General features: G+C 49.9%; 2 protein-coding genes across 8 annotated transcripts; one reads left to right on the top strand and one right to left on the bottom strand.

Moving 5' to 3' along the window:
• Positions 1–1,365: 1,365 nt before the first annotated feature.
• LOC147438866 (uncharacterized) lies at positions 1,366–22,871 on the bottom strand. 7 transcript variants are annotated; one of them, XM_086484828.1, is made up of 2 exons: positions 22,730–22,871; positions 1,366–2,436 (listed from the first exon to the last, which is right to left on the bottom strand). In XM_086484828.1, the coding sequence occupies exon 2, from the start codon at positions 2,422–2,424 to the stop codon at positions 1,516–1,518; it is 909 nt and encodes a 302-aa protein (XP_086340954.1). In that variant the 5' UTR covers positions 2,425–2,436; positions 22,730–22,871; the 3' UTR covers positions 1,366–1,515. The 7 variants fall into 7 exon arrangements, with proteins under 7 accessions (XP_086340954.1, XP_086340953.1, XP_086340958.1 ...); XM_086484827.1 differs by having other exon boundaries at positions 1,366–2,424; XM_086484832.1 differs by lacking the exon at positions 22,730–22,871 and adding an exon at positions 12,968–13,199 and having other exon boundaries at positions 1,366–2,424.
• A 1,993-nt stretch (positions 22,872–24,864) lies between these two features.
• Positions 24,865–27,131, top strand: LOC147438865 (uncharacterized). The gene is made up of 2 exons (XM_086483935.1): positions 24,865–25,866; positions 26,019–27,131. The coding sequence occupies exons 1-2, from the start codon at positions 25,015–25,017 to the stop codon at positions 27,129–27,131; spliced, it is 1,965 nt and encodes a 654-aa protein (XP_086340061.1). The 5' UTR covers positions 24,865–25,014.

Raw genomic sequence — 27,131 nt, 5'->3', positions numbered from 1 at the left:
GCCTTAGACGGAATTCCATTCATAGAAGAAGATTGGCCAGGACACTTATGGGAAAAAATGAGAGAGATCAATGATGGGAGCCTAACTCTACAGTCAGTCTCCTATAGAGGAAGTATTGGTTGGATAACCTACCTTTTGATGTGAACATGGATGTACAATCCTTGTACGGGGATTGTGGATCTGAAGCTTCAGTAATGTCAAAACCATTGACCATGAAAACATTACCTTCTTACTTGGAAGATAACGAAAATGAATCCATAGTGTGTAAGACTACTCAAGTAAAAAGAGCTAAATAGATCCTAGAAGTAGACAACATTCATTCAATCATGTCTACACCCATCCAATGCACTCTTACCTTGGGAGAACTATTAAAACTGAGACCATACGTATGGAATGGTCTACAGAAAACCCTAGAGAAGGTGGGGATAACGGGATTAATCTCAAAAAAATTGGCAAAATTCAAAAATGAAATGGACAACAAAGAGATTCGATATGTTCCCATGAACAAAGTCGATAAATATTACGAAGGGGAAGAAGGAAACACCACCCTTCCAGTGAAATATAATGACATTGAAATCATGGCAATACTGGATAGTGGACTTGGCATAGCCATAGCTACTAAAGCAGTATGGGAATCCTGGGGACAGCCAGCCATTAGACAAATTCGAATGAAACTATAATTGACTAACGGACACATTGAGAGACCATTAGGACTGCTTGAAAAAAGTGATAGTCGAATTGAATATCAACACACTTTTGCCATAGTAGACTTTGGAAAAAAACTCAACTATGAAATCAACTGGTCTCATAGGTCATTTTGTCCTTTTGAAGACGTTAATATAATATATCATATCATCTATCTCTCTCTCTCTCTCTCTCTCTCTCTCTCTCTCAGTGAGGCTTGTGACCCTTTCCATTACATAAAATCAACCAAAGGTCCATATACAAGAAATATGGAAAAAACTCTCTCTCTCTCTCTCTCTCTCTCTCTCTCTCTCAATGGGGCTTGTGACCCTTTGCATTACATAAAATCAACCAAAGGTCCATATACAAGAAATATGGGAAAAACCCTCAAAGATATATGATAAGACCATGGGGGAAAATACCCGTACAACCACAAGATACTGTTAAAGTTTGGTTTTCTTGTCTAGATCCTGTGACTGAGGGCTTCTTTGTGGTTGTGCCTTGCCTTGTGAGGCATTTCTAAAGGCTAGGCATCATGGGGGATTTTCCCAAATTTTGTTCGGTGTGCCACTTGTGCCTTTTTGTTGGGTGCCCTATTCTATGTTTTCGACCCTTCATAATCCCATACAAACAAGCTACGCAAGTTACAATAATTTAAAAATACGAAACTAGACGAACAAGTTGCCTCTACACAAGTTCCATTGAACACATTACAAAACAAAAACAGAACCGACACAGGAGTTATATGAGTTCCATTGAACACATTACAAAACAAAAACAGAACCGACACATGAGATATTTTGCTACCATGAGTTTAATTTAAATGTTTACCTATTCCTCCAATCCACAGAACCCACGCAAGCGTTCTTCGGCCTCATCCAGCTCAGCTTTCAAATGTTCAATTTGTTTTGCCTCCTTGCTAATTTCTTCTATCACGACAGGAATTGCAGCTTTTATCAAAGGACGGAGGCTTGCATACATCTGCTTGTCTTGCACATATTCTAAAACCGCCAAGGAACTCATGGCTGTCGATGTATCTCCGCTTATGCACTTGAAAGGATGAGACTTCGCATGCCTTTTGTTCCTCCTGTGGTAAAGGTCAACCCAAGCACGAAGAATTTTGACACCAAAAGTCAACCCTGCGAGAGCTTCATTCTCCGGCTGGCTTTGAGCAACTGCGCCACACACATCAGAAAATAGCTTCTGCCCCGCTGCACATGCATTCAGGCAATCCTGCTTACTTGGGGTCTTTGAAGTGCCAGCTTTAACCCTCTTCCCTCTACCCTTTCCTTTTCCAACAGATTGTGGAGCACCACTTTCCTGCTCCAAGAGGAACTTCCATAGCCCAAAGCAAAACCTTGAAAAAGTTGGTTTTCCTTCTCTAGGTATGTCGTGCATTATGATGTCTACTGGTTGCACAAATTCCCGCACCCCAACCAAAGATAGAATTTCAATGTCAAACTTGTCCTGCAGCAAAAGAATACCTTCTATGACAATAACTATCTCTGAACAATCTGCTTTAGCGAGGGCGCTGTATTTCTCCACTTCATTAGTAACTTTGCGATGTGTAATCAAAACCTCGTGCTCTTCAATCTTGTCACAATCAACAGCACTAATTTCAATTGCCTTGTACAACGGGCATTGCTCTTCACTTGTAATCTCCATGAAGCGCCTTTTAGCAACCTTTTCAGGAGTTCCAAAATAGACTCTGTGTGCTGCGATTCCTTTTCCTTGCTCCATCTGGTAAAACACCTGCCCAAAATATTAATAGTAGCCCTTTAAAATGATCAACCACCATATAAAAACATGCCCTAAACTCCTAACGTGCCCAAAGATGTTCCATCTGCTAAAAACACATTCCAAACATATCCATCTGCGACAAACATTCCCTGAAAATTATACAGAAATCTGGGGCAAACACCTTCCAAATGTTATCCATCTGGGGCAAACATTCCCTGAAAATTATACAGAAATCTGGGGCAAACACCTTCCAAATGTTATCCATCTGGGGCAAACATTCGCTTAAACGTTCTAGTTGATAAGCATGCACTAAAATGTTCCATCTCAGAACCCATCTTCATCGGCAACTTTGGGTGAGAGACAGAGGGAGAGAGGTAGAGAGGGAGCCTTGACGTGGATGTCAGGTGGGTCAAGGTGTGTGTGTGTGTGTTTTGCTGGTGTGAAGTCTGGTGTAAGTGGCATTTGTTTCGAAATAGGCAGCATGAGTAGCACTGTAGCAACCATCAAGTTATGGACTGCATGCAACCAAAAGAAATGGCACCGTGATCTCCATGCTATCATGGGGCTAGAAGCCTAGAAGACAAGCGGACAGTGTGTTTTTTCTTGACTGGCTAGGTGTAAGAGTCTGCGAGTGAAAGTATAAAACAGGAATCCATTCACTGCGAGCTCGCTACTGCTGCCCACCTGCGCACGCCTAGCTTCACTCCCCCCCCCCCCCTCCTCAGCCCGCTGCCTCTCCCCCCTCCCCCACTGCCCCGCTGCCCACACCCGCGCTGCCTGTCATCTTGCGCCGGCCCCTACCTGCCCACGCTGCCTCCAGCCCGCCCGCTGACCACCCGCTGCCTGCCCTCTGCCCCCCCCCTCCCCCGTCACCCCCTCCTCCTGCTGCCGCCAGCCTTCCCCTACCCCACCCCCCCCCCCACCCCCGCCTCGGTTTCTCCTCGTCATCCGCTGCAGTTCGGCCTCCTCGGCATTGCTTCGTTTTTGGGGCAGTGTCTCCTGCGCCTGATTGCAGCGTCCGCCCATCGACCTCTTCTTATGACATAGCAGTAGACACAGATGGAGGCTCCAGCTTCGCCACAGAGGGACTCGCCAGAAGCCCCCTCGCCCGACCCCACTGAGCCCACCATTCGACTTGCTCTATCGCCGACAGAGCAAGCGAGCCTAGCCGCTGAGGTAGAGCGTTTGCAGGCGACTTCGGTCATCTGCAAAATTCTCGGCACCCGTCCTAGCAGAGGAGAGCTGCGAGACCTTCTCCAAGCCCGCCTTCTCGAAGAGGTGGGCAAGATCTTGGATGTCCAGATTCTCAGACGGGGGTACTACTAGATAGAGTTCGAGACCTCCGAGATGGCTTCCAAGGTCATAGCTATGAGTCCACTGGCCATCCGAGCATCACGCGCCCACTTTTGACAGTGGCGACATGGTTTTGACCCGACTTCGGATGTGCTAGTAGAGGAGGCAGACATCCCCATCTCAGTCTGCTTTCCGGGTTTACGGAGGGAGTACCTACCACTTCTTTCCAGGATTGGCTCCGCCATCGGGACTGCTGTCCTGGAGACACCTCGTACGGCAGCATCAGTAGCTGCCAAGGCGGCTGGCATCCCCTCAGTTCGAGTTTTGGTCAGAGATACCCACACGCTCCCGAAGGTCATCCTTCTGCCTTGGGTGAGTGGGGGTTGGTTTAGACAGTGTGGAGTACTCGGGCCTCCTGAACCAGTGCTTCATTTGCAGACATATGGGCCACCTAGCGAAGGCCTGTCCACGGAGGAGGCCACGACCTCACCTCAGCCTCAGCCCCAGCCTGCCAAGGCTGGGCCGCAGCCACAGCCAGCGGCACAGCGCACAGATTCAGAGCCACCCTCCGAGCCTGGGGCTCCAGCGGAGGAGGGGTGGCAGCAGGCCCGTGGCCGTCGCACCAGGGGCCACAGCGACAGCCTGGCACTCAGAGTGGCCCTCAGGTACCTACTCAGCAGCAGTGGGTTCCCACGGGGAACCGCTTTGGTCCTCTTGAGAAGGAGGAGCCCCCTACGCCAGCCTCCACCTCCGCTTCACCCTCGCCAGCCGCCCCCCCTTCAGAGTTCCCCTCCTCCTCCTCATCCTCCCCCCCGCCCTCTGCTCCCGTCCACTCCCCACCTCGCCCCTCTACCTCTGTCGCCCCACCCCGCTCCTCTTCCCCTCAGCCCCCCCCCCCCCCCCCCCCCCCCCCCCCCCAGCTCCTTTTCCCCCCCCCCCCTCCTACTCCGGTTCCACAGTCAACTCAGGAGACTAGTCCCTCGCCTGCGGCTAGGAGATCTCTTGGCAGCGCCTTTGCCACGAGTCGCCTAGCAAGAGAGGGTCAGCCCTTCTTGCAGCCCCCTCTGCAGATTCAGACATCTTCCCTTGCAGCTATCCCTCGTGGTCTGACGAGCATTGACCTCCAACGCCGCTGGGATTTCTTCGACTACGGGTTCACTCGCTTTCTCGGCGATTCCGCAGCAGACCACAAGGCAGCTTGCTTCGGGGTCCATGCTTTGTTCCTCGCCGCTAGGGGGACAGAGGCCTTGGACTCAGCAGTTGGTTTCTCCTTCCTCCTCTGTGGTAGGGCCGAGACAGAGTGGTCCCTCAACTCAGTGGGGGGATGGTTGCATACACAGGTTCTCGAGTTCTCTCACCACATGGGAGAACTTGGAGTTACAGATTTGTTGTAGACTTTGTGGCCACTGGCCAAGTTTGCGGTGACACCCCCAGGCTCAGCAGGATGTAGGCACATTGTGGTGTACTTTTTTGCTGATACGCAGTGTTTGCCTTGCTATGTATACATTCATGAGGACTCCTGGACAGAGGAGGTTGCTTTACGCACGGCTCGCTCTGCTTGGGCTTGGGCTAGGCACTCACTGCAGTCTCGCATATCTAGAGGACTCTCGGATGCAGATTACTCCTCATCCAAGCCAGCCTCGAAGATAGCCCGTCTTGTTGCTGCGGCAGCATCTGTTCTCTCTCGTTCCCCATGAGGATCGTCTCGTGGAACGTGTAGGGACTAGGTGGGCCCCAGTTTCAACGACAGCGGGGCCGATTGCGTCAGGAGCTTTAGCGTTGCCTTGAGGGAGGAGAGATTGATCTCCTTATGCTTCAGGAGCACCATCTGTCTGAGAGCCGCATTCGGTGATGTGGTCAGATTTTGCGTGGACGATATGATACCTTTTGGTCAGCTGCTTTTGGACATGGAGGCATCCAGGGTGGGGTATATATGACTATTGCGGACTCATTGCAGCAGGCCATTGTGGGCAGAGGGATTATTGTGCCAGGCAGGGCTCAGTGGATTACTATGCAGGTTCAGGGTGGCCTTGTGGGCTTCCTGAACATCTATGCGCCCAATGTGGCGAGTGCTCGTGCAGAGTTTTGGTCACAGATTGTTGAGTCTTTGCCACAGGCTGACCATTGGTGTGTAGGAGGGGACTTCAACATGTTGGAGGACCCTTCTGAAAGGATTGGAGGCAGCCATGCTATTGTGCATGGAGTCGAGTTAGCAGCTTGGGAGAGGTTGTGTATGACTTTGAGGGTCTCGGATACATGGCAGCACTCTGGCTTTGTGAGGCCTCCAGCCACTCTTGCTTCTCTAGATAGGACCGCAGAGTGGGAGGAGTGAATCTATCGCGGATAGATCGCTTCTACACTAGTGACCACTTCAGTGACTTGGGGGGATCAGTGGGCATCCTGGCAGGGACATCCTTCTCGGACCATGCACCAGTGATCCTCACAGTGGCAGACAGGCAGAGGAGTGGGAGCACGATGCTTCGCATCCCAAAGCGGGTCTTGTTGGACTCAGCACTTAGAGAGAGGGTAGAGGCTCTCTGGACAGAGGGCATGGACAGCCAGGCTCTACCTGCAGGCAGAGTGGCCTTAGGCCTAGCTCAGCTTAGCCACTTTTTTCTCCAGGAGTCTCTGGCTCGCCGGGCTACAGCGAGAGAGGAGGAGCAACGTCTCAGACGAGGCATTGCTTTACTACAGAGGATGCAGGAGCAGCATCCAGACAGCCCATGGTTGAAGGAGTAGTTACAACAGGCTCGACAGGAGCTTGCTTGCACAGAGGAGAGGCGTCATGAGTTTGCCTTTCACCGACAGGCATCTCAATGGACTCAGGTGGGTGACAGAGTGACAGGTGCTTTTTTTGAGACAGTGGGACCTCGGCACTCGCATGCCAAGGTCAATCAGTTGAGGAGACCCGATGGGTCAATTGTTTGTGAGCCCGAGGATATGCGTGCAGTTGCTACTGACTTTTACCGTGAGTTATTGTCGGCTGAGCCCCAGTCAGAGCGGCAGGATGCATGCAGGGAGCAAGTTTGGGCACAGATGCCTTGTCTTGTGACTGAGGAGATGCGCCAGAGGCTAGAGATGCCTCTTTAGCTTGAGGAGCTACACACGGCTCTTAGGGCCCTCCCTCGTGGTAGCTATCCAGGTGAGGATGGGCTGACTCCCAGCTTCTTCCTGGAGTACTGGGACCTGCTTGGCCCAGATCTTTGTAGTGCCTTTCGGTACATTCTGCACACAGGAGTGATGCCGGATAGCATGAGTGAGGGCTTGATTTACCTCATTCCAAAGGAGGGTGGCTCCTTGGATGAGATTCGACAATGGCGCCCCATCACCATCCTCAACTCAGCCTACAAAATTCTTGCCAAGGCTCTGAGTTTGAGGATTCAGCCACTTTTGGAGAGCCTTATACATGGGACTCAGACAGGTTTTGTCAAGGAACGCAGTATCCTTGACAACATCTTCACTTTCTGGGAGGCTTCTGCCCTGGCACGGCTCCATGGGGAGGACCTTGTGATTCTTCTTCTCGATTTTGAGAAGGCATACGATAGAGTTGACTGGGACTTTCTATAGGGCACTCTACGCAGGATGGGCTTCTCATATGCTTGGATCAGAGGGGTGTCAGCTTTGTACAGACAGGCTCAGAGTCAGGTGCTTTTGGCAGGAGGTAGAGGTGAGTGCTTCATGCTCACACGATCGGTCAGACAGGGTTGTCCTCTTGCCCCCTCTCTCTTTCTGTTCTATGCGGAGGCGATGAGCAGATTTTTGGTGTCACAGCAAGTTGGTCTGAGGGGCTTAGCACTCCCTATTCGGGGAGATGAGCTTCTGGACGCTGAGTTTGCCGACGACTCAGCCTTGTACTTAGAGGGCCAGGAGGCCAATCTACAGAGATGTGAGTAGGCTTTGGAGACCTTTTGTTGTGCATTGGGCGTACTGATCAACTGGAGAAAGACAGTGGCTTTCTTGGTTGGCAGTGCTCCTGTGCCAGATTGGATGCCAGGAGAGGGTTTCATGTGGATTCCCCCAGGGACTACAGTTCGGTACTTGGGTTGTCGGGTTGGTTTGGACTTGTCCCCCGAGCAGCAGATTGCTCCTCTTCTCCTATCCGTCAGGAGAAAGCTATTACATTGGAGCTCAGCAAGACTTTCGCTGGCTGGTAGAGTAGTAGTTGCCAACCAGGTGTTGTTGGCGACTATGTGGTACATCACTTCTTGCTGGATCTTCTCTAGTTCTTTTATCAGCCAGGTAGAGAGGCTAATCAGGAACTTCCTTTGGTCAGGTCGTGACACTCAGATTGCCCGAGCCAAGGTGGCTTGGTCGGTCATCACACTTCCTTGTTCTCAGGGAGGGCTTGGGATCATTGATCCAGCACAGCAGAGCAGAGCCCTTCTTGGGAAGTTCGTAGTCAGAGGACTTCTTCCAGGAGAGGAGCCCTGGAAGGAGTTCTTGCTGCAGAGCCTTCGTGCTAGGGTGCCTCAGTCAGGAGGCCCTTGGCAACCTTCGACCAGATGGATCTTTACAGAGTTGCGCCGAGTTGGTTTGAGCAGGAGACTGGAGGACCGCTTCGCTGTGAGTTTGCTTCGATCTTGGGAGCTCTTACGGCGTGGCCTAGAGCAGAGACAGCCGACGTGCACGGAGGAGCGCCTACGGCAGCCCCTCGTCTGGAACCCCATGGTTAGCACTCAGAGAGGCCACTTGGTTGGGAGTCGGCCTCATGTTTCTTGGGGTCCCATGGCAGCAGGTCCAACGCGCTCTCTAGGTGACTGGCTAGAGTTCACAGGTTTGTCAGAGGAGGTGCAGGGTTTCCAGCTACAGGGCATGAGAGGGGTGCAGAGCATGTGTCAGGACATCTCAGAGTCAGTTCCAGCTGAGTGGCTCACGCCTCTCGAGCCAGTAGCACCCCGGTGGATGGGAGCCTTCACACAACTGGAGGTTCTCATTTCAGTCAGGGCCTGCTCAGAGACTGTCCCAGCCCTGTTCTTCGAGCTTCAGGGTGGGGGACGATTACAGCGAGTTGCAGTAGAGGCCCCGCAGGTAGCAAACTGCTGTTTCCAGAGGATCCGAGTTGTGGGCAAATGTGGGAGGACTTGCGTCATAGACCCTGACCCAGCAGCTCTTGAGACTGGACACTGGAGGCTATGGACCCCTTCTCTTCTGCAGACCGCCCAGGAGTCCCCTTCTTTCAGTACACCGTTCGGCTTGGACGTCATATACTTGCAGCACAGAGAGAGGCCCGCCCCGCTGCAGCACGTCATTGGCAGGAGGAGGGCCTCACAGTCGAGTTCTTGGCAGCCTTTTGGCAGAGGCTGTGGGACTCCAAACAGCCGAGGCGCGTCACTTTGTTTCAGTGGCTGGTTGCACACAGAGCCACAGCAGTAGGGAGCTGGCTTGTGCATAGTGGTCTCTCGGCCGCATGTGCAACTTGTGATCAGTTGATGGAGAGTCAGCGTCATGTCTTTGGGACTGTCCCTCGGCCCAGCAGGTGTGGCTAGGAGTTCTCCGGCTGATGTCCGCTCTCTCCACGGCTCGACAGTACACTTGGGGGGCAGCGGCCTGGTCCACCCTCACGGGCCCGGCACTTCAGTTTGGGCTATCTTCCACCAGCAGGATGATAGTGATGCAGGGGGGGCGACCTACACTCCAGCCTGCTACAGAGCTTACTCCACAGGAGTGGTGCAGTGAGAGAGAGGAGTGTTGGGAGCTCATCAGTGGCCTGACACTTTGGTTCATCTGGCGGGCCCGCTGTTTCCGCATCTTTGAGGCTCGCCCTGTGCCACCAGCAGAAACTGTTCGTGACTTTTGGCTAGAGCTGATCCATACTCTCAGAGGACAGCTTGAGGGACTACAAGGTAGCTCCGACCGCATGCGGGAGCGCTGCGAGGCTTTCCTTCGACTCTGGCGCCCTGGGCCTTTCTACACCATAGTCCAGGGGGTGCTCAAATGGCACTACTGTCCACCTGTGTGGCTCTTCTCTCCTCCCATCTCTTGATTTAGCCTCATTGTATATATGCTGTTTTTTCATTGGGAGAGTCTCCCCATCATGCTTGTTGTAGCCCTCTCTTGCAGAGGTGGATGTAGCCCTATGGGCAGTTTCCATTAACTAATAGAAGGATCTTTTTCTCGGAAAAAAAAAAAAGAGGCTGCGAGTGTTGGGGTGAGTGATTGTGGAGCCACAAGTGGGTAGCAGGCATCACGGGGGGGACCGAGATTGGTAGAGAAAGAGTGAATCTCGCTAGTGGGTGTGTAACCTGTTGTTTGCACTATCTACGGGCAACTTGGTGGGCCATAGCAAGTGGCATCACACATGGCTCCCTAGGGTGAATGTGGTCGTGTGTGTGTGTGTAGTGAAGGCAAGCAGATGACGATAGCCACTAGTAGCCTACTCCGTTAAACAAATTGCATTATGAAGTACTGACAGCATTACGAACTGGAATTTCTTCTGTAAGATGGACAAAAGCTAACATAAAAACTTCCTGCAGTAAAGTCCTAGCTTTACGCAAATTCCCAACAAGAAAGACACCTCTCAGAAAAAGATTTCCGTACCAGACACAATCTCTGAAACAGCAAAGTAACTTTTGACCAAAAATTTCAAAACAGACTCAAACACAGCGACAAGACAAGCATACATCAATGCAAACCTGGAATATTTGCAGACAAGAGACCCAGTAGAATTACGGGAAGCTGAGTGTCAAAGACTATTTACGACCACACTTCCGACGCCCGACACGAACCAAGCGTAGTGTAAGAGCAAAACCAGATTTTCAAATGGTTTCCTTTCAAATAAGGAAAATCATACTCATCGAAATACAAACTTTATATACGTATTGGAGGCCGGGATTACCAATGGATGGCTCTGATTCTATCGACAAGAGAATTTAGGGCAACGAACAACAGCAAGATATGAATCGGCTTTTATCATGTTCAGCTACCTGGTCCAAAAACTAGTCGGTGATGTGGCTGCAGATAGAATGTCACGTGCGCATTGCACCGGAGCCGCGTGAACAAGCTACTGCCATATGTCTTAGTTAGCTTAGGAACTAGCCTGGCACTTTGTGAGCCTCTAGAAAAACGTGCATGATCAAGCAAGTCATAGTTGCATACCCTCACTTGCACGGTACACTCACTTAAGCATATAGGCATATGAACAGTCACTTAAGTCATTTATTAACAATTGACTTTGTCATGACATATATAAAAAGTAGGTAGGGCAAATGGCTAAAAACCTATAAAAGAGTCACTTGGCCTTCAATTTTAAGCATCTCAAAACTCAATATCATCAAAACCCAATACCCGCAAGGGCATCCAACGCCCACAGCACCTCAGCACCTAGCATCTCCATCGCGAGCACCTTCAGCATCAGTAGATCAGCCCTAGCGTTTTTGCATCAGTTCAGCCCAGCGTTTTTGCACCACATCAGCCCAGCGTTTTGCATCAAATCAGCATCGGCACGAAGAATTCAGTATTCATCATTTAGCCATTGTATCAACATTTGTGCAAGTAATTAAAGCAAGTACTTGCTCTGGCCTGCCTGATAGACTCGCATCCTGCTTAGAGCTCGCTGCTGCTGTACGCCCCACCCCCACCCTCCTTGTGCTGCGCAGCGCCCTGCAGCCCCCCCTGCCGCGCTGTTTCGGCCACGACTTGGGTCCGTCGGAGATTTTCTTCTTCCGCCTTCACCGCAATAGCAAACACAGATCAACGCTCGTGCTCCGTCCCAGAGGGACTTTGATGAAGCCCCCCTCGATCGACCCCGCCGAGCCCACCAGCCCACCATCCGACTTGCTCTATCGCCATAAGAGCAAGCGAGCCTTGCAGCAGAGGTGGAGCGCCTCTAGGCCACCTCCGTCATCTACATCATTGGCCGTCGTCCCAGCAGAGGGGAGGTGCGAGACCTCCTTCAGGCCCATCTCCTTGGAGAGGGGGGAAAGATCATCGACATTCAGCTTCTCGGGCGCGCGTACTACAAGATTGAGTTGGAGACTTCCGAGATGGCTGCCAAGGTCATTTCGACGAGCCCGCTGGCCATTCGAGCAGTCAGGGCTCATTTTCGACAGTGGCGCCATGGATTTGACCCAACTACAGATGTTCTTGTCGGGGAAGCAGATTTGCCCATTTCGGTCTGCTTCCCTGGCTTAAGGAAAGAGTACCTCCCGCTCCTGTCGAGGATTGGTTCCGAGATCGAAATAGCCACGCACGGCAGCTTCAGTTGTTGCCAAGGCAACAGGCATTCCCACAGTACACGTTCTGGTTCGGGACACCCACTCTCTCTCGAAAGTAGTTCTCCTACCCAGGGTGAGTGGTGGCTGGCTCAACCAGAATGTGGAATATTCGAGTCTCCCGAATTAGTGTTACATTTGTAGTTAGATGGGCCACCTTGCGAGGACTTGTCCACGTCGGAGACCTCGACCCACAGCGCAGACCCAGCCCCCGAGGGTAGAGCAGGCACAACAAACAGGTGCACAGGGCACACAAGCTAGCACCTCTGCAGAGCCCAGTGCCCACGCAGCAAATGGCTGGCAACAAGTCCACGACCGCTGTCGCGACAGGGAGGAGCTCACCACGCTGCCCCCCCTGTTGGCTGCCCTGCGCCAGTCTAACAGGGGTGGGTCCCTAGAGGGAACCGTTTTGACCCTCTGCAGGAGGACGACACAAAGGAGCCTGCCTCCACCTCAGCCTCACCACCGACAGCGCCCCCCGTCCCCACACCTCATCTGCCTCACCACCTCCCCCTCCCCCCCCGCCCCCCAAAAACCTACTACCGTCCCTTCACCCCCCACTAAGGCTTCACTCTCTTCACCTGTCCCGACTCGAGCCCCTCGTTCTGCGCAATGAACACGACACTCATCGTGTAAAAACAGGAGCGCACACGAACAATTAATTGGCTGAAAATAAATATACTTTGCGAGCAAGAGATAAAGGAGAAGATCGACACAGTATTGTCCCCCCCCCCCCCCGTAAGGAGAATCTTTATTCAGGGAGAATTCTTTTACAAGCACAAGAACCAGAGAAACCCCTCCGTTTTAGATCTTAGAGGCAAAGGTCGTTCCCTGCCATGAGGGAAATTCTTGAGAGACGAGCTCTCACTGCCTTTTTCCGCCTGTACTCAGAGCCGAAGCTCTACAGGCAATTCCGAATTCCGTTCCCGGAATTCCTAAGCGTAGGCCGAGGCCTTCTCGCTTCTTCTCCGCGAGGGAGAGTACCTGCACAAAGCAAACACACAAAGCAACAACTCCCACTGCGTATTCACAAATTATACCTGTCGCTCCTTGCACGGAAAAGCGACCTCCGTGCTCCGTCTTCACACGAACACTTGCTGAGTTTCCGCGGCAGAGTCTACTCCAATCCCAAGCGTTGGCTTCTTGCTTCTGCAACTGAACGCTGGCTTCTTCTTTTATAGGCCTTGGGAGCCGGCAGGTAGAGAGGGGTTTTACTTGGCAGAAATAGCCAAGAGCTTGGGGCGCAAAAAACAAGGCGCTCGCTGTTATCGGCCGTACGGCCAGAGTTTTTTTTTCTTTCTTTTTTTTTGGGTCGCCTTCTTTTTAAACCCGCCTTGCTTTATTTTAATAATGGGCTGCCCACTTATTAAGTGAGCAGCCAGTCAATCTTTTAAAACGGTGTCAACCTGTTCAAACTTAAAAACACTCAGTGAGCTGAAAATCGATGCTACACAAACACATTCCAGGCGTCCCCGGGTGCAGTACGAATGCATAGATGCTATGCAAACATAGATTCCTCGCGGGAAAGCATCTTCCCTCCCGCGAATGTTCCGCTTTTCATAAAAAGCTTCTCAGAACCCATCTTCATCGGCAACTTTGGGTGAGAGACAGAGGGAGAGAGGTAGAGAGGGAGCCTTGACGTGGATGTCAGGTGGGTCGAGGTGTGTGTGTGTGTGTGTGTGTGTGTGTGTGTGTGTGTGTTTTTGCTGGTGTGAAGTCTGGTGTAAGTGGCATTTGTTTCGAAATAGGCAGCATGAGTAGCACTGTAGCAACCATCAAGTTATGGACTGCATGTAACCAAAAGAAATGGCACTGTGATCTACATGCTATCACAAAGCAACAACTCCCACTGCGTATTCACAAATTATACCTGTCGCTCCTTGCACGGAAAAGCGACCTCCGTGCTCCCTCTTCACACGAACACTTGCTGAGTTTCCGCGGCAGAGTCTACTCCAATCCCAAGCGTTGGCTTCTTGCTTCTGCAACTGAACGCTGGCTTCTTCTTTTATAGGCCTTGGGAGCCGGCAGGTAGAGAGGGGTTTTACTTGGCAGAAATAGCCAAGAGCTTGGGGCGCAAAAAACAGGGCGCTCGCTGTTATCGGCCGTACGGCCAGAGTTTTTTTTTCTTTCTTTTTTTTTGGGTCGCCTTCTTTTTAAAACCGCCTTGCTTTATTTTAATAATGGGCTGCCCACTTATTAAGTGAGCAACCGGTCAATCTTTTAAAAAGGTGTCAACCTGTACAAACTTAAAAACACTCAGTGAGCTGAAAATCGATGCTACACAAACACATTCCAGGCGTCCCCGGGTGCAGTACGAATGCATAGATGCTATGCAAACATAGATTCGTCGCGGGAAAGCATCTGCCCTCCCGCGAATGTTCCGCTTTTCATAAAAAGCTTCTCAGAACCCATCTTCATCGGCAACTTTGGGTGAGAGACAGAGGGAGAGAGGTAGAGAGGGAGCCTTGACGTGGATGTCAGGTGGGTCGAGGTGTGTGTGTGTGTGTGTGTGTGTGTGTGTTTTGCTGGTGTGAAGTCTGGTGTAAGTGGCATTTGTTTCGAAATAGGCAGCATGAGTAGCACTGTAGTAACCATCAAGTTATGGACTGCATGTAACCATAAGAAATGGCACTGTGATCTACATGCTATCATGGGGCTAGAAGCCTAGAAGACAAGCGGACAGTGTGTTTTTTCTTGACTGGCTAGGTGTAAGAGGCTCCGAGTGTTGGGGTGAGTGATTGTGGAGCCACAAGTGGGTAGCAGGCATCACGGGGGGGACCGAGATTGGTAGAGAAAAGAGTGAATCTCGCTAGTGAGTGTGTAACCTGTTGTTTGCACTATCTACAGGCAACTCGGTGGGCCATAGCAAGTGGCATCACACATGGCTCCCTAGCGTGAATGTGGTCGTGTGTGTGTGTAGTGAAGGCAGGCAGATGACGATAGCCACTAGTAGCCTACTCCGTTAAACAAATTGCATGATGAAGTACTGACAGCATTACGAACTGGAATTTCTTCTGTAAGTTGGACAAAAGCTAACATAAAAACTTCCTGCAGTAAAGTCGTAGCTTTACGCAAATTGCCAACAAGAAAGAAACCTCTCAGAAAAAGATTTCCATACCAAACACAATCTCTGAAACAGCAAAGTAACTTTTGACCAAAAATTTTGAAACAGACTCAAAAACAGCAGCAAGACAAGAATACATCAATGCAAACCTAGAAAATTTGCAGACAAGAGACGGAGTAGAATTACGGGAAGCTGAGTGTCAAAGACTATTTACGACCACACTTACGACGCCCGACACGAACCAAGCGTAGTGTAAGAGCAAAACCAGATTTTCAAATGGTTTCCTTTCAAAAAAGGAAAATCATACTCATCGAAATACAAACTTTATATACATATTGGAGGCCGGGATTACCAATGGATAGCTCTGATTCTATCGACAAGACAATTTAGGGCAATGAACAACGGCAAGATATGAATCGGCTTTTATCATGTTCAGCTACCTGGTCCAAAAACTAGTCGGTGATGTGGCTGCAGATAGAATGTCAAGTGCGCATTTCACCGGAGCCACGTGGACAAGCTACTCCTACAGGTCAGCATATGTCTTAGTTAGCTTAGGAACTAGCCTGGCACTTTGTGAGCCTCTAGAAAAACGTGCATGATCAAGCAAGTCATAGTTGCATACCCTCACTTGCACGGTACACTCACTTAAGCATATAGGCATATGAACAGTCACTTAAGTCATTTATTAACAATTGACTTTGTCATGACATATATAAAAAGTAGGTAGGGCAAATGGCTAAAAACCTATAAAAGAGTCACTTGGCCTTCAATTTTAAGCATCTCAAAACTCAATATCATCAAAACCCAATACCCGCAAGGGCATCCAACGCCCACAGCACCTCAGCACCTAGCATCTCCATCGCGAGCACCTTCAGCATCAGTAGATCAGCCCTAGCGTTTTTGCACCAGATCAGCCCAGCGTTTTGCATCAAATCAGCATCGGCACGAAGAATTCAGTATTCAGCATTTACCCATTGTATCAGCATTTGTGCAAGTAATTAAAGCAAGTACTTGCTCTGGCCTACCTGATAGACTCGCATCCTGCTTAGAGCTCGCTGCTGCTGTACGCCCCACCCCCACCCTCCCTGTGCTGCGCAGCGCCCTGTAGCCCCCCCTCCCGCGCTGTTTCGACCACGACCTGGGTCCGTCAGAGATTTTCTTCTTCCGCCTTCACTGCAGTAGCAAACACAGATCAACGCTCGTGCTCCGCCCCAGAGGGACTTTGATGAAGCCCCCCTCGATCGACCCCGCCGAGCCCACCAGCCCAGCATCCGACTTGCTCTATCGCCATAAGAGCAAGCGAGCCTTACAGCAGAGGTGGAGCGCCTCTAGGCCACCTCCGTCATCTACATCATTGGCATTCGTCCCGGCATAGGGGAGGTGCGAGACCTCCTTCAAGCCCATCTCCTTGCAGAGGGGGGAAAGATCATCGACATTCAGCTTCTTGGGCGCGCGTACTACAAGATTGAGTTCGAGACTTCCGAGATGGCTGCCAAGGTCATTTCGATGAGCCCGCTGGCCATTCGAGCAGTCAGGGCTCATTATCGACAGTGGCGCCATGGATTTGACCCAGCTACAGAAGTTCTTGTCGGGGAAGCAGATTTGCCCATTTCGGTCTGCTTCCCTGGCTTAAGGAAAGAGTACCTCCCGCTCCTGTCGAGGATTGGTTCCGAGATCGAAATAGCCACGCACGGCAGCTTCAGTTGTTGCCAAGGCAACAGGCATTCCCACAGTACACGTTCTGGTTCGGGACACCCACTCTCTCTCGAAAGTAGTTCTCCTACCCAGGGTGAGTGGTGGCTGGCTCAGCCAGAATGTGGAATATTCGGGTCTCCCGAATTAGTGTTACATTTGCAGACAGATGGGCCACCTTGCGAGGGCTTGTCCACGTCGGAGACCTCGACCCACAGCGCAGACCCAGCCCCCGAGGGTTGAGCAGGCACAACAGACAGGTGCACAGGGCACACAGGCTGGCACCTCTGCAAAGCCTAGTGCCCACGCAGCAAATGGCTGGCAACAAGTCCACGACCGCCATCGCGACAAGAAGGAGCTCACCACGCTGCCCCCTTGGTGGCTGCCCTGCGCCAGTCTAACAGGGGTGGGTCCCTACAGGGAACCGTTTTGACCCTCTACAAGAGGACGACACAAAGGAGCCTGCCTCCACCTCAGCCTCACCACCGACAGCGCCCCCGTCCCCACACCTCATCTGCCTCACCCCCCCCCCCCCCCCCCCAAAACCACGTGCCGCCCTTCACCCTCCACTAAGGCTTCACGCTCTTCACCTGTCCCGACTCGAGCCCCTCATTCTGCACAAGGAACTGGACACTCATCGTGTCAAAACGGGAGCGCACACGAGCAATTAATTGGCTGAAAATAAATATACTTTGCGAGCAAGAGAAAAAGGAGAAGATCGACACAGTATTGTCCCCCCCGCCCCCCCCCCCGTAAAGAGAATCTTTATTCAGGGAGAATTCTTTTACAAGCACAAGAACCGGAGAAACCCCTCTATTCTAGTTCCCGCGGCAAAGTCTACTCCAATTCCAAGCGTTGGATTCTTGCTTCTGCAACTGAACGCTGGCTTCTTCTTTTATAGGCCTTGGGAGCCGGCAAGAAGAGAGGGGTTTTACTTGGCAGAAATAGCCAGGAGCTTGGGGCGCAAAAAAACAGGGCTCTCGCTGTTTTCGGCCGTACGGCCATAGTTTTTTTTTCTTTCTTTTTTTTTGGGTGGCCTTCTTTTTAAAACCGCCTTGCTTTATTTTAATAATGGGCTGCCCACTTATTAAGTGGGCAACCGGTCAATCTTTTAAAAAGGTGTCAACCTGTTCAAACTTAAAAACACTCAGTGAGCTGAAAATCGATGCTACACAAACACATTCCAGGCGTCCTCGGGTGCAGTACGAATGCATAGATGCTATGCAAACATAGATTCGTCGCGGGAAAGCATCTGCCCTCCCGCGAATGTTCCGCTTTTCATAAAAATCTTCTCAGAACCCATCTTCATCGGCAACTTTGGGTGAGAGACAGAGGCAGAGAGGTAGAGAGGGAGCCTTCACGTGGATGTCAGGTGGGTCGAGGTGTGTGTGTGTGTGTGTGTGTTTTGCTGGTGTGAAGTCTGGTGTAAGTGGCATTTAGTTTGAAATAGGCAGCGTGAGTAGCACTGTAGGCGTGAAATAGGCAGCGTGAGTAGCACTGTAGCAACCATCAAGTTATGGACTGCATGTAACCAAAAAAATGGCACTGTGATCTCCATGCTATCATGGGGCTAGAAGCCTAGAAGACAAGTGGACAGTGTGTTTTTTCTTGACAGGCTAGGTGTAAGAGGTAGCGAGTGTTGGGGTTAGTGATTGTGGAGCCACAAGTGGGTAGCAGGCATCACGGGGGGGACCGAGATTGGTAGAGAAAAGAGTGAATCTCGCTAGTGGGTGTGTAACCTGTTGTTTGCACTATCTACGGGCAACTTGGTGGGCCATAGCAAGTGGCATCACACATGGCTCCCTAGGGTGAATGTGGTCGTGTGTGTGTGTAGTGAAGGCAGGCAGATGACGATAGCCACTAGTAGCCTACTCTGTTAAACAAATTGCATTATGAAGTACTGACAGCATTACGAAATGGAATTTCTTCTGTAAGATGGACAAAAGCTAACATAAAAACTTACTGCAGTAAAGTCCTAACTTTACGCAAATTGCCAACAAGAAAGAAACCTCCCAGAAAAAGATTTCCATACCAGACACAATCTCTGAAACAGCAAAGTAACTTTTCACCAAAAATTTCGAAACAGACTCAAAAACAAGGGCAAGACAAGCATACATCAATGCAAACATGGACAAGAGACCCAGTAGAATTACGGGAAGGTGAGTGTCAAAGACTATTTACAACCACACTTCCGACGCACGACACGAACCAAGCGTAGTGTAAGAGCAAAACCAGATTTTCAAATGGTTTCCTTTCAAATAAGGAAAATCATAGTCATCGAAATACAAACTTTATATACATATTGGAGGCCGGGATTACCAATGGATGGCTCTGATTCTATCGACAAGAGAATTTAGGGCAATATACAACGGCAAGATATGAATCGGCTTTTATCATGTTCAGCTACCTGGTCCAAAAACTAGTCGGTGATGTGGCTGCAGATAGAATGTCACGTGCGCATTGCACCGGAGCCGGGTGGACACGCTACTGCTACAGGTCAGCATATGTCTTAGTTAGCTTAGGAACTAGCCTGGCACTTTGTGAGCCTCTAGAAAAACGTGCATGATCAAGCAAGTCATAGTTGCATACCCTCACTTGCATGGTACACTCACTTAAGCATATAGACATATGAACAGTCATTTATTAACACTTGACTTTGTCATGACATATATAAAAAGTAGGTAGGGCAAATGGCTAAAAACCTATAAAAGAGTCACTTGGCCTTCAATTTTAAGCATCTCAAAACTCAATATCATCAAAACCCAATACCCGCAAGGGCATCCAACGCCCACAGCACCTCAGCACCTAGCATCTCCATCGCGAGAACCTTCAGCATCAGTAGATCCACCCTAGCATTTTTGCATCAGTTCAGCCCAGCGTTTTTGCACCATATCAGCCCAGCGTTTTGCATCAAATCAGCATCGGCACGAAGAATTCAGTATTCAGCATTTAGACATTGTATCAGCATTTGTGCAGGTAATCAAAGCAAGTACTTGCTCTGGCTTGCCTGATAGACTCGCATCCTGCTTAGAGCTCGCTGCTGCTGTACGCCCCACCCCCACCCTCCCTGTGCTGCGCAGCGCCCTGCAGCCCCCCCTTGCCGCGCTGTTTCGGCCATGACTTGGGTCCGTCGGAGATTTTCTTCTTCCGCCTTCACCGCAATGGCAAACACAATTCAACGCTCGTGCTCCGCCCCAGAGGGACTTTGATGAAGCCCCCCTCGATCGAACCCGCCGAGCCCACCATCCGACTTGCTCTATCGCCATAAGAGCAAGCGAGCCTTGCAAAAGAGGTGGAGCCCCTCTAGGCCACCTCCGTCATCTACATCATTGGCAGTCGTCCCAGCAGAGGGGAGGTGCGAGACCTCCTTCAGGCCCATCTCCTTGCAGAGGGGGGAAAGATCATCGACATTCAACTTCTCGGGCGAGCGTACTACAAGATTGAGTTCGAGACTTCCAAGATGGCTGCCAAGGTCATTTCGATGAGCCCGCTGGCCATTCGAGCAGTCAGGGCTCATTTTCGACAGTGGCGCCATGGATTCGACCCAGCTACAGATGTTCTTGTCGGGGAAGCAGGTTTGCCCATTTCGGTCTGCTTCCCTGGCTTGAGGAAAGAGTACCTCCCGCTCCTGTCCAGGATTGGTTCCGAGATCGGAATAGCCACGCACGGCAGCTTCAGTTGTTGCCAAGGCAACAGGCATTCCCGCAGTACGCGTTCTGGTTCGGGACACCCACTCTCTCTCGAAAGTAGTTCTCCTATCCAGGGTGAGTGGTGGCTGGCTCAGCCAGAATGTGGAATATTCGGGTCTCCCGAATTAGTGTTACATTTGCAAACAGATGGGCCACCTTGCGAGAGCTTGTCCACATCGAAGACCTCGACCCACAGCGCAGACCCAGCCTCCGAGGGTTGAACAGGCACAACAGACAGGTGCACAGGGCACACAAGCTGGCACCTCTGGAGAGCCCAGTGCCCACGCAGCAAATGGCTGGCACCAAGTCCACAACCGCCGTCACGACAAGCAGGAGCTCACCACGCTGCCCCCCCTGGTGGCTGCCCTGTGCCAGTCAAACAAGGGTGGGTCCCTACAGGGAACCGGTTTAACCCTCTGCAGGAGGACGACACAAAGGAGCCTGCCTCCATCTCAGCCTCACCACCGACAGCGCCCCCGTCCCCACACCTCATCTGCCTCACCACCTCCCCGTTCCCCCCCCCCCCCCCCCCCCCCCAAAACCTCCTGCCGCCCCTTCACCCTCCACTAAGGCTTCACGCTCTTCACCTGTCCCGACTCGAGCCCCTCGTTCTACACAAGGAATTGGACACTCATCGTGTCAATACAAGAGCGCACACGAGCAATTAATTGGCTGAAAATAAATATACATTGCGAGCAAGAGAAAAAGGAGAAGATCGACACAGTATTGTCCCCGCCCCGTAAAGAGAATCTTTATTCAGGGAGAATTCTTTTACAAGCACAAGCACCGGAGAAACCCCTCCGTTCTAGATCTTAGACGCAAAGGTCGTTCCTTCCCGTGAGGGAAATTCTTGAGAGACGAGCTCTCACTGCCTTTTTCCGCCTGTACTCAGAGCCGAAGCTCTGCAGCCAATTCCGAATTCCGTTCCCAGAATTCCTAAGCGTAGGCCGAGGCCTTCTCGCTTCTTCTCCACGAGGGAGAGTACCTGCACAAAGCAACAACTCGCAGAGCGTATTCACAAATTATACCTGTCGCTCCTTGCACGGAAAAGCAACCTCCGTGCTCCGTCTTCACACAAACACTAGCTGAGTTCCCGTGGCAGAGTCTACTCCAACCCAAGCGTTGGCTTCTTGCTTCTGCAACTGAACACTAGCTTCTTCTTTTATAGGCCTTGGGAGCCAGCAGGAAGAGAGGGGTTTTACTTGGCAAAAATAGCCAGGAGCTTGGGGTGCAAGAAAAACAGGGTGCTCGCTGTTTTCGGCCGTACGGCCAGAGTTTTTTTTTCTTTCTTTTTTTTTGGGTGGCCTTCTTTTTAAAACCGCCTTGCGTTAATTTAATAATGGGCTGCCCACTTATTAAGTGGGCAACCGGTCAATCTTTTAAAAAGGTGTCAACCTGTTCAAACTTAAAAACACTCAGTGAGCTGAAAATCGATGCTACACAAACACATTCCAGGCGTCCCCGGGTGCAGTACGAATCCATAGATGCTATGCAAACATAGATTCCTCGTGGGAAAGCATATGCCCTCCCGCGAATGTTCCGCTTTTCATAAAAAGCTTCTCAGAACCCATCTTCATCGGCAACTTTGGGTGAGAGACAGAGGGAGAGAGGTAGAGAGGGAGCCTTGACGTGGATGTCAGGTGGGTCGAGGTGTGTGTGTGTGTGTGTGTGTTTTGCTGGTGTAAGTGGCATTTGTTTCGAAATAGGCAGCATGACTAGCACTGTAGCAACCATCAAGTTATGGACTGCATGCAACCAAAAGAAATGGCACTATGATCTCCATGCTATCATGGGGCTAGAAGCCTAGAAGACAAGCGGACAGTGTGTTTTTTCTTGACTGGCTAGGTGTAAGAGGCTGCGAGTGTTGGGGTGAGTGATTGTGGAGCCACAAGTGGGTAGCAGGCATCACGGGGGGGACCGAGATTGGTAGAGAAAGAGTGAATCTCGCTAGTGGGTGTGTAACCTGTTGTTTGCACTATCTACGGACAACTTGGTGGGCCATAGCAAGTGGCATCACACATGGCTCCCTAGGGTGAATGTGGTCGTGTGTGTGTGTGTGTGTAGTGAAGGCAGGCAGATGACGATAGCCACTAGTAGCCTACTCCGTTAAACAAATTGCATTATGAAGTACTGACAGCATTACGAACTGGAATTTCTTCTGTAAGATGGACAAAAGCTAACGTAAAAACTTCCTGCAGTAAAGTCCTAGCTTTGCACAAATTGCCAACAAGAAAGAAACCTCAGAGAAAAAGATTTCCATACCAGACACAATCTCTGAAACAGCAAAGTAACTTTTGACCAAAAATTTCGAAACAGACTCAAAAACAGGGGCAAGACAAGCATTCATCAATGCAAACCTGGAAAATTTGCAGACAAGAGACCCAGTAGAATTACGGGAAGCTGAGTGTCAAAGACTATTTACGACCACACTTCCGACGCCCGACACGAACCAAGCGTAGTGTAAGAGCAAAACCAGATTTTCAAATGGTTTCCTTTCAATTAAGGAAAACTAGTATGCCTTGATTGCTTTGCTTTGGAGGAGGCAGAGTGTGCTAGTGAAGGCATTGCAAGGCACGAAGTTGGAGAGTGTAGGAGGTGGTCGTTGTTGCTGTCTTGAGATATCAAAACACATTGTAGCAGACACTGAAGGAGGGAGAAGGATGTTAGTGAAAGTAGCTGACTGGAAGAAAGGAGAGGCTGGAGGAAGACGAGGAATTTGTTGATGTTGTGCCGGAATGAATTGTGATGTGCACATTGGAGAAGTTGTTGAGAAGCAATAGCAAGGAATACTGTCAATTTGTGTCGAAGGCAAGGTGCAACATGGGTACATGTATAAGTTTGTTGGAAAGTAATTATTATGTTGCTACATGTTTTGTTTCTTAATTTGTGTTTTTTGAAAGAAGTATTAGACATGGAAGGTTACGGGAGGTGAGAAAAGAGTCATGTGGACATGTGACATGAGTACCCGGGAGACATGGAAAAAGAAATTGAATTCCTCTTGAAGTTGGAAGAGGATATGAGCTTGAAGAATTGTTGATAAATGGTATTGTAGTAGTGTAGCTGCTTGTTGGAATAGATTGTCCATTTTTGTTGATGCTATTGCAAGACACCTAATTAATGTGGACGGACAAGTTTGTTTAGAAGTCGTTGAGCAACAGTACATGTCGTTGTTGAACTGTTAAACGAGAAAGATGAATGATATTGTTGTAGAAAAGTACAGAACAGAACTTAAAAATTCTCATAGACAACAGCCATAAGACTCTTGAATAGCAGTTTGGTGCATAAGACAAACATGAACAAGAGATATTACCCTAGAGCAAAGACTAAATTTTATTGCATGCTTTATCTGTCTATGGTGTTTTAAGTAATATTATTTCCTATCGTTTACAGGATGTCCCTTCAAATTATTATATCCTTTGGTGGAAGTTGCATCTGAGTAATTATCTCTTGTGTTTCTAGTGCAATACCAGTACTCCTATCGTGTGTATCGTGCAGTATCCGAAGCTCGAAGTTTTGAGAGAACGGTGCAAAGGATGACACATCATGTCTCATCCATTTTGGTGGATTTTTCATGTGCACCCTTTTCCTAGCTTCAAAATTGGATGTCATGCCTATATAAATACAGTTATTGATTTTGCATCTAGTATACTATGTAGCTCTCTTCGTCTGCTATCATTGTCTTTTGGGAGTTGGAGCGACGTCCGAATGGACTGTTTCCTCTTGTGAACTCGTTATTTTGTTGGGTAGTTCCTTGTTGGTATCCATGTCATTGTCCTGTACCAGAGCATGGTCTCCTCTTTTTCTCTGTTAAAGAGGACGACTCTGGGAAGATACGGGAAGAAGCCATGACAAGCCAAGAGAGAAGTAAGCAGGCGGAAACCTAAGTCCTGCAGGAAAAGCTCGCAGAGTTGGAAATTTTTTTCTCTCTGCAAGAAGGAGACACAAGATTTGGGATTCTCTGAGAAGGCGACAAGAGCATGATGCTCAAGAACCTAGAGAATCCAAGGAGCGGAATGCTCGAGATCATGGTAGTTTTCGTACGTCGAACGGAACCTCTCATTCCGTCCGGCCGGACCCGTCCCGTCCCGTGCGTTCCGTTCGTTCCGTCCGGCCTGTTTTTTTCGGCAGTTTATGACCGTTGGCAGCATTTTGACCGTTTTGCAACGTCCAGTTTATAGGCCTTTTGGAGCCGTTTGCGGGCAGTTTTGAAGCCAAATGCCATGCTTATTGCCCATGGGCCATCGGCACATTGCCATGCTTATTGCCCAAGGGCCAATGCCCATTGCTCAAATGTCAAGCCTCACATGCTCTTCCTCTCCTATTTAAGCAACCCTTCCCCTTTGTTATCCAACACAACCTACAACTACAAGCTACAAGCTTTAGCCCTAAGCCTCTCAATGCTCTACCCTCTCATCTCCATGTGCTTCCATTGAAGCTTCAAGCTCTCAAGCTCTCGAGTCTCCATTGGGTCTACCATCTCTCTCCTTCAAGGTCCCTTGGGTGACAACGTGACGGGTCTCTCCTTCAAGCTTCCTTGGGTCTCTCTCTCTCTCTCTCTCTCTCTCTCTCTCTCTCTCTCTCTCTCTCTAATCTATTGATACATCGTACATCATACTAGTAGCTACTAGCTACATACTACATAATGCCGCCTCCTCTTCATGAAGCCTTTGAGAAGCATTGCCGATATTTTGAGCGGGTGGGGGGCAAGCAAAACTCTTGCAAGTGGTGGTGCAAATATTGCCCAAAAGCTATGACCTCTTCCGTCACCCGTCTCATCATCCACTTGACAAAGATAGGAGGACAAGCGGGGCCATGTCCTAATATCCCCGAAGATATCCTTGCGGAATGCAAGAGAAAGTATCTTCCATTGAAGACACGCAAGGGTAGACTCACCTCGGATGAGTTCGTGTCGCCGGATGTTGATAGCTCCGATTCGGAGGAAGAGGCCTCTCCAACTATGTCCATGGCTACCGGTGCCACCGCGGCCTCATGTGATGGTAGTGCCTCCTCCAAGAAGTCCAAGAAGTCCAAGGGGTCTTCAAGTGATGGTGGCCGGCCTCCGAAGACGGCAAAGCAAACTTCTCTTGCGAAATCGGTGGGTGGATGCTCCGGCCCCTTGTCTTTCCTCAAGGAGAGACAAAGAATCGCGGAAATAGAGATTGCCCGCACGGTGATTGAATGCAATCTCTCCTTCAACATTCTTCGGTTGGAGCGATGGAAGAGGATGATCATAGCAATTGCGGCGGTTGGTCCATGCGAAGGGTGGACGGGTGTGTCATACCATGACATGAGAACAAAGAAGCTTGATGAAGAGAGGACAAGGATTGACAAGTCACTTGAGCCCGTACGTGCGGGTTGGGCAAAGTATGGATGCTCTATCCTCTCCGACGGATGGAGCGACCGCAAGAAGAGGGGCATCATCAACATTCTTGTTTCTTGTCCTCTTGGCACGTACTTCTTACGGGCGGTGGATGCGGGTTCGAGAGGGAAGAAAGTGACCGGGGCATTCATTTGGAAGCACATTCGCAAAGCCATTCTTGAGGTAAAACCGTAAATCGAGCCTTTATGTCTTGAGCAATTGCCAATGAGTCCTATGTTTTAATTTTTAAGTTTTAACTCTTCTTGTCACAAATGCCTCTTGTGTAGGTTGGTGCGGAGCATGTCGTGCAAGTGATTACCGACAATGCTTCAAATTGCAAGGCAATGAGTAAGAGGCTAGAGAAGGAATTTCCATCCATAGTATGGACTCCATGTGCCTCTCATTGCCTTGACCTTCTCTTTGAAGACATAGGGGAGCTAGGTTGGGTGAAAGATATCCTCAACCAAGCACTCTCCATCATCAATTTCATCAATGGCAAAGTGAGGATGCTTGCCATTTACCGCACCTACTCCGACCTTGAGGTGAAGAAGCCATCGGCCACTCGCTTTGCCGCCATGTGGCTACTTTTAGAGCGGCTCTATGATGTGCAAAACAAAATACAAAAGACCATGGTCTCCGATGAGTTTAAGGAGTGGATGAATGGAGAGTCCGCCGCTTCCCAACAAGATGCAAAAGCCATCCAACGGCTTTGCTTGCGGGAGGAGTTTTGGCAAGAAATTAAGGGTCTTGTCGTTGCGATCTTGCCCTTGTACAAGGCTCTCCGCATGACCGACATGGAAGGGGCAACTATTGGGCTTCTATGGCACTTCATGGAGGAAGCTTACAAGGAGATTGAGAAGTCTACAATCCTAGATGGGGCTCCCGATGGAACACGGTATAACTACATATTTATTATTACATATGTCATTCTCTATATATTTAAATTCTACATGCTTGTTTCTCTACTTAGTACATTTCCTCTCTCTTCTTGTAGTGATTACCTCGAGGACTCTCCCAAGAGAGACGACATTCTCCTCCTAATCACAAAGCGGTGGGATTGGATGAAGAGACCTATCCATTACTTTGCGGCTCTCTTGCATCCGGCTTACAAGAAGCCCGAACTCTTTGCAAATCAAGAGCTTATTGAGGAGCGCAACAATTACCTCTTTAAGGTGCTAAAAGAAGAGGGCATTGGAGCATTTCTCCAAGAGGTAATCAACTATAGCGACCAACGAGGCACCGCATTTACTTCCAACTTGTGTTGGAAGCGGCAATCCTTGGTGAAGCCTTTATTTTGGTGGGAGAACTTTGGCTATCAATTGCCTACTCTCAAACGACTTGCTTTGAGGGTTCTTGGCCAAGTAAGCGACAAGCCTCAACCTTTTACATTTTATGCTTAA

This window comes from Adiantum capillus-veneris, chromosome 16, assembly GCF_014529385.1.
Source record: "Adiantum capillus-veneris isolate H3 chromosome 16, ASM1452938v2, whole genome shotgun sequence".
NCBI lineage: Eukaryota > Viridiplantae > Streptophyta > Polypodiopsida > Polypodiales > Pteridaceae > Adiantum > Adiantum capillus-veneris.
Note: the sequence above shows the minus strand (reverse complement) of the source record. Positions and strands in the feature narration are given on the sequence as shown.

What these genes read in the sequence shown, in the direction of transcription:
- LOC147438865 (XM_086483935.1), top strand. Translation starts at nt 25,015, where the DNA reads ATGCCGCCTCCTCTTCATGAAGCCTTTGAGAAGCATTGCCGATATTTT. An exon ending in CGGGTTCGAGAGGGAAGAAA is followed by an intron (nt 25,867 to 26,018) that starts GTGACCGGGGCA and finishes CCTCTTGTGTAG; the next exon opens with GTTGGTGCGGAGCATGTCGT.
- LOC147438866 (XM_086484828.1), bottom strand. Translation starts at nt 2,424, where the DNA reads ATGGAGCAAGGAAAAGGAATCGCAGCACACAGAGTCTATTTTGGAACT.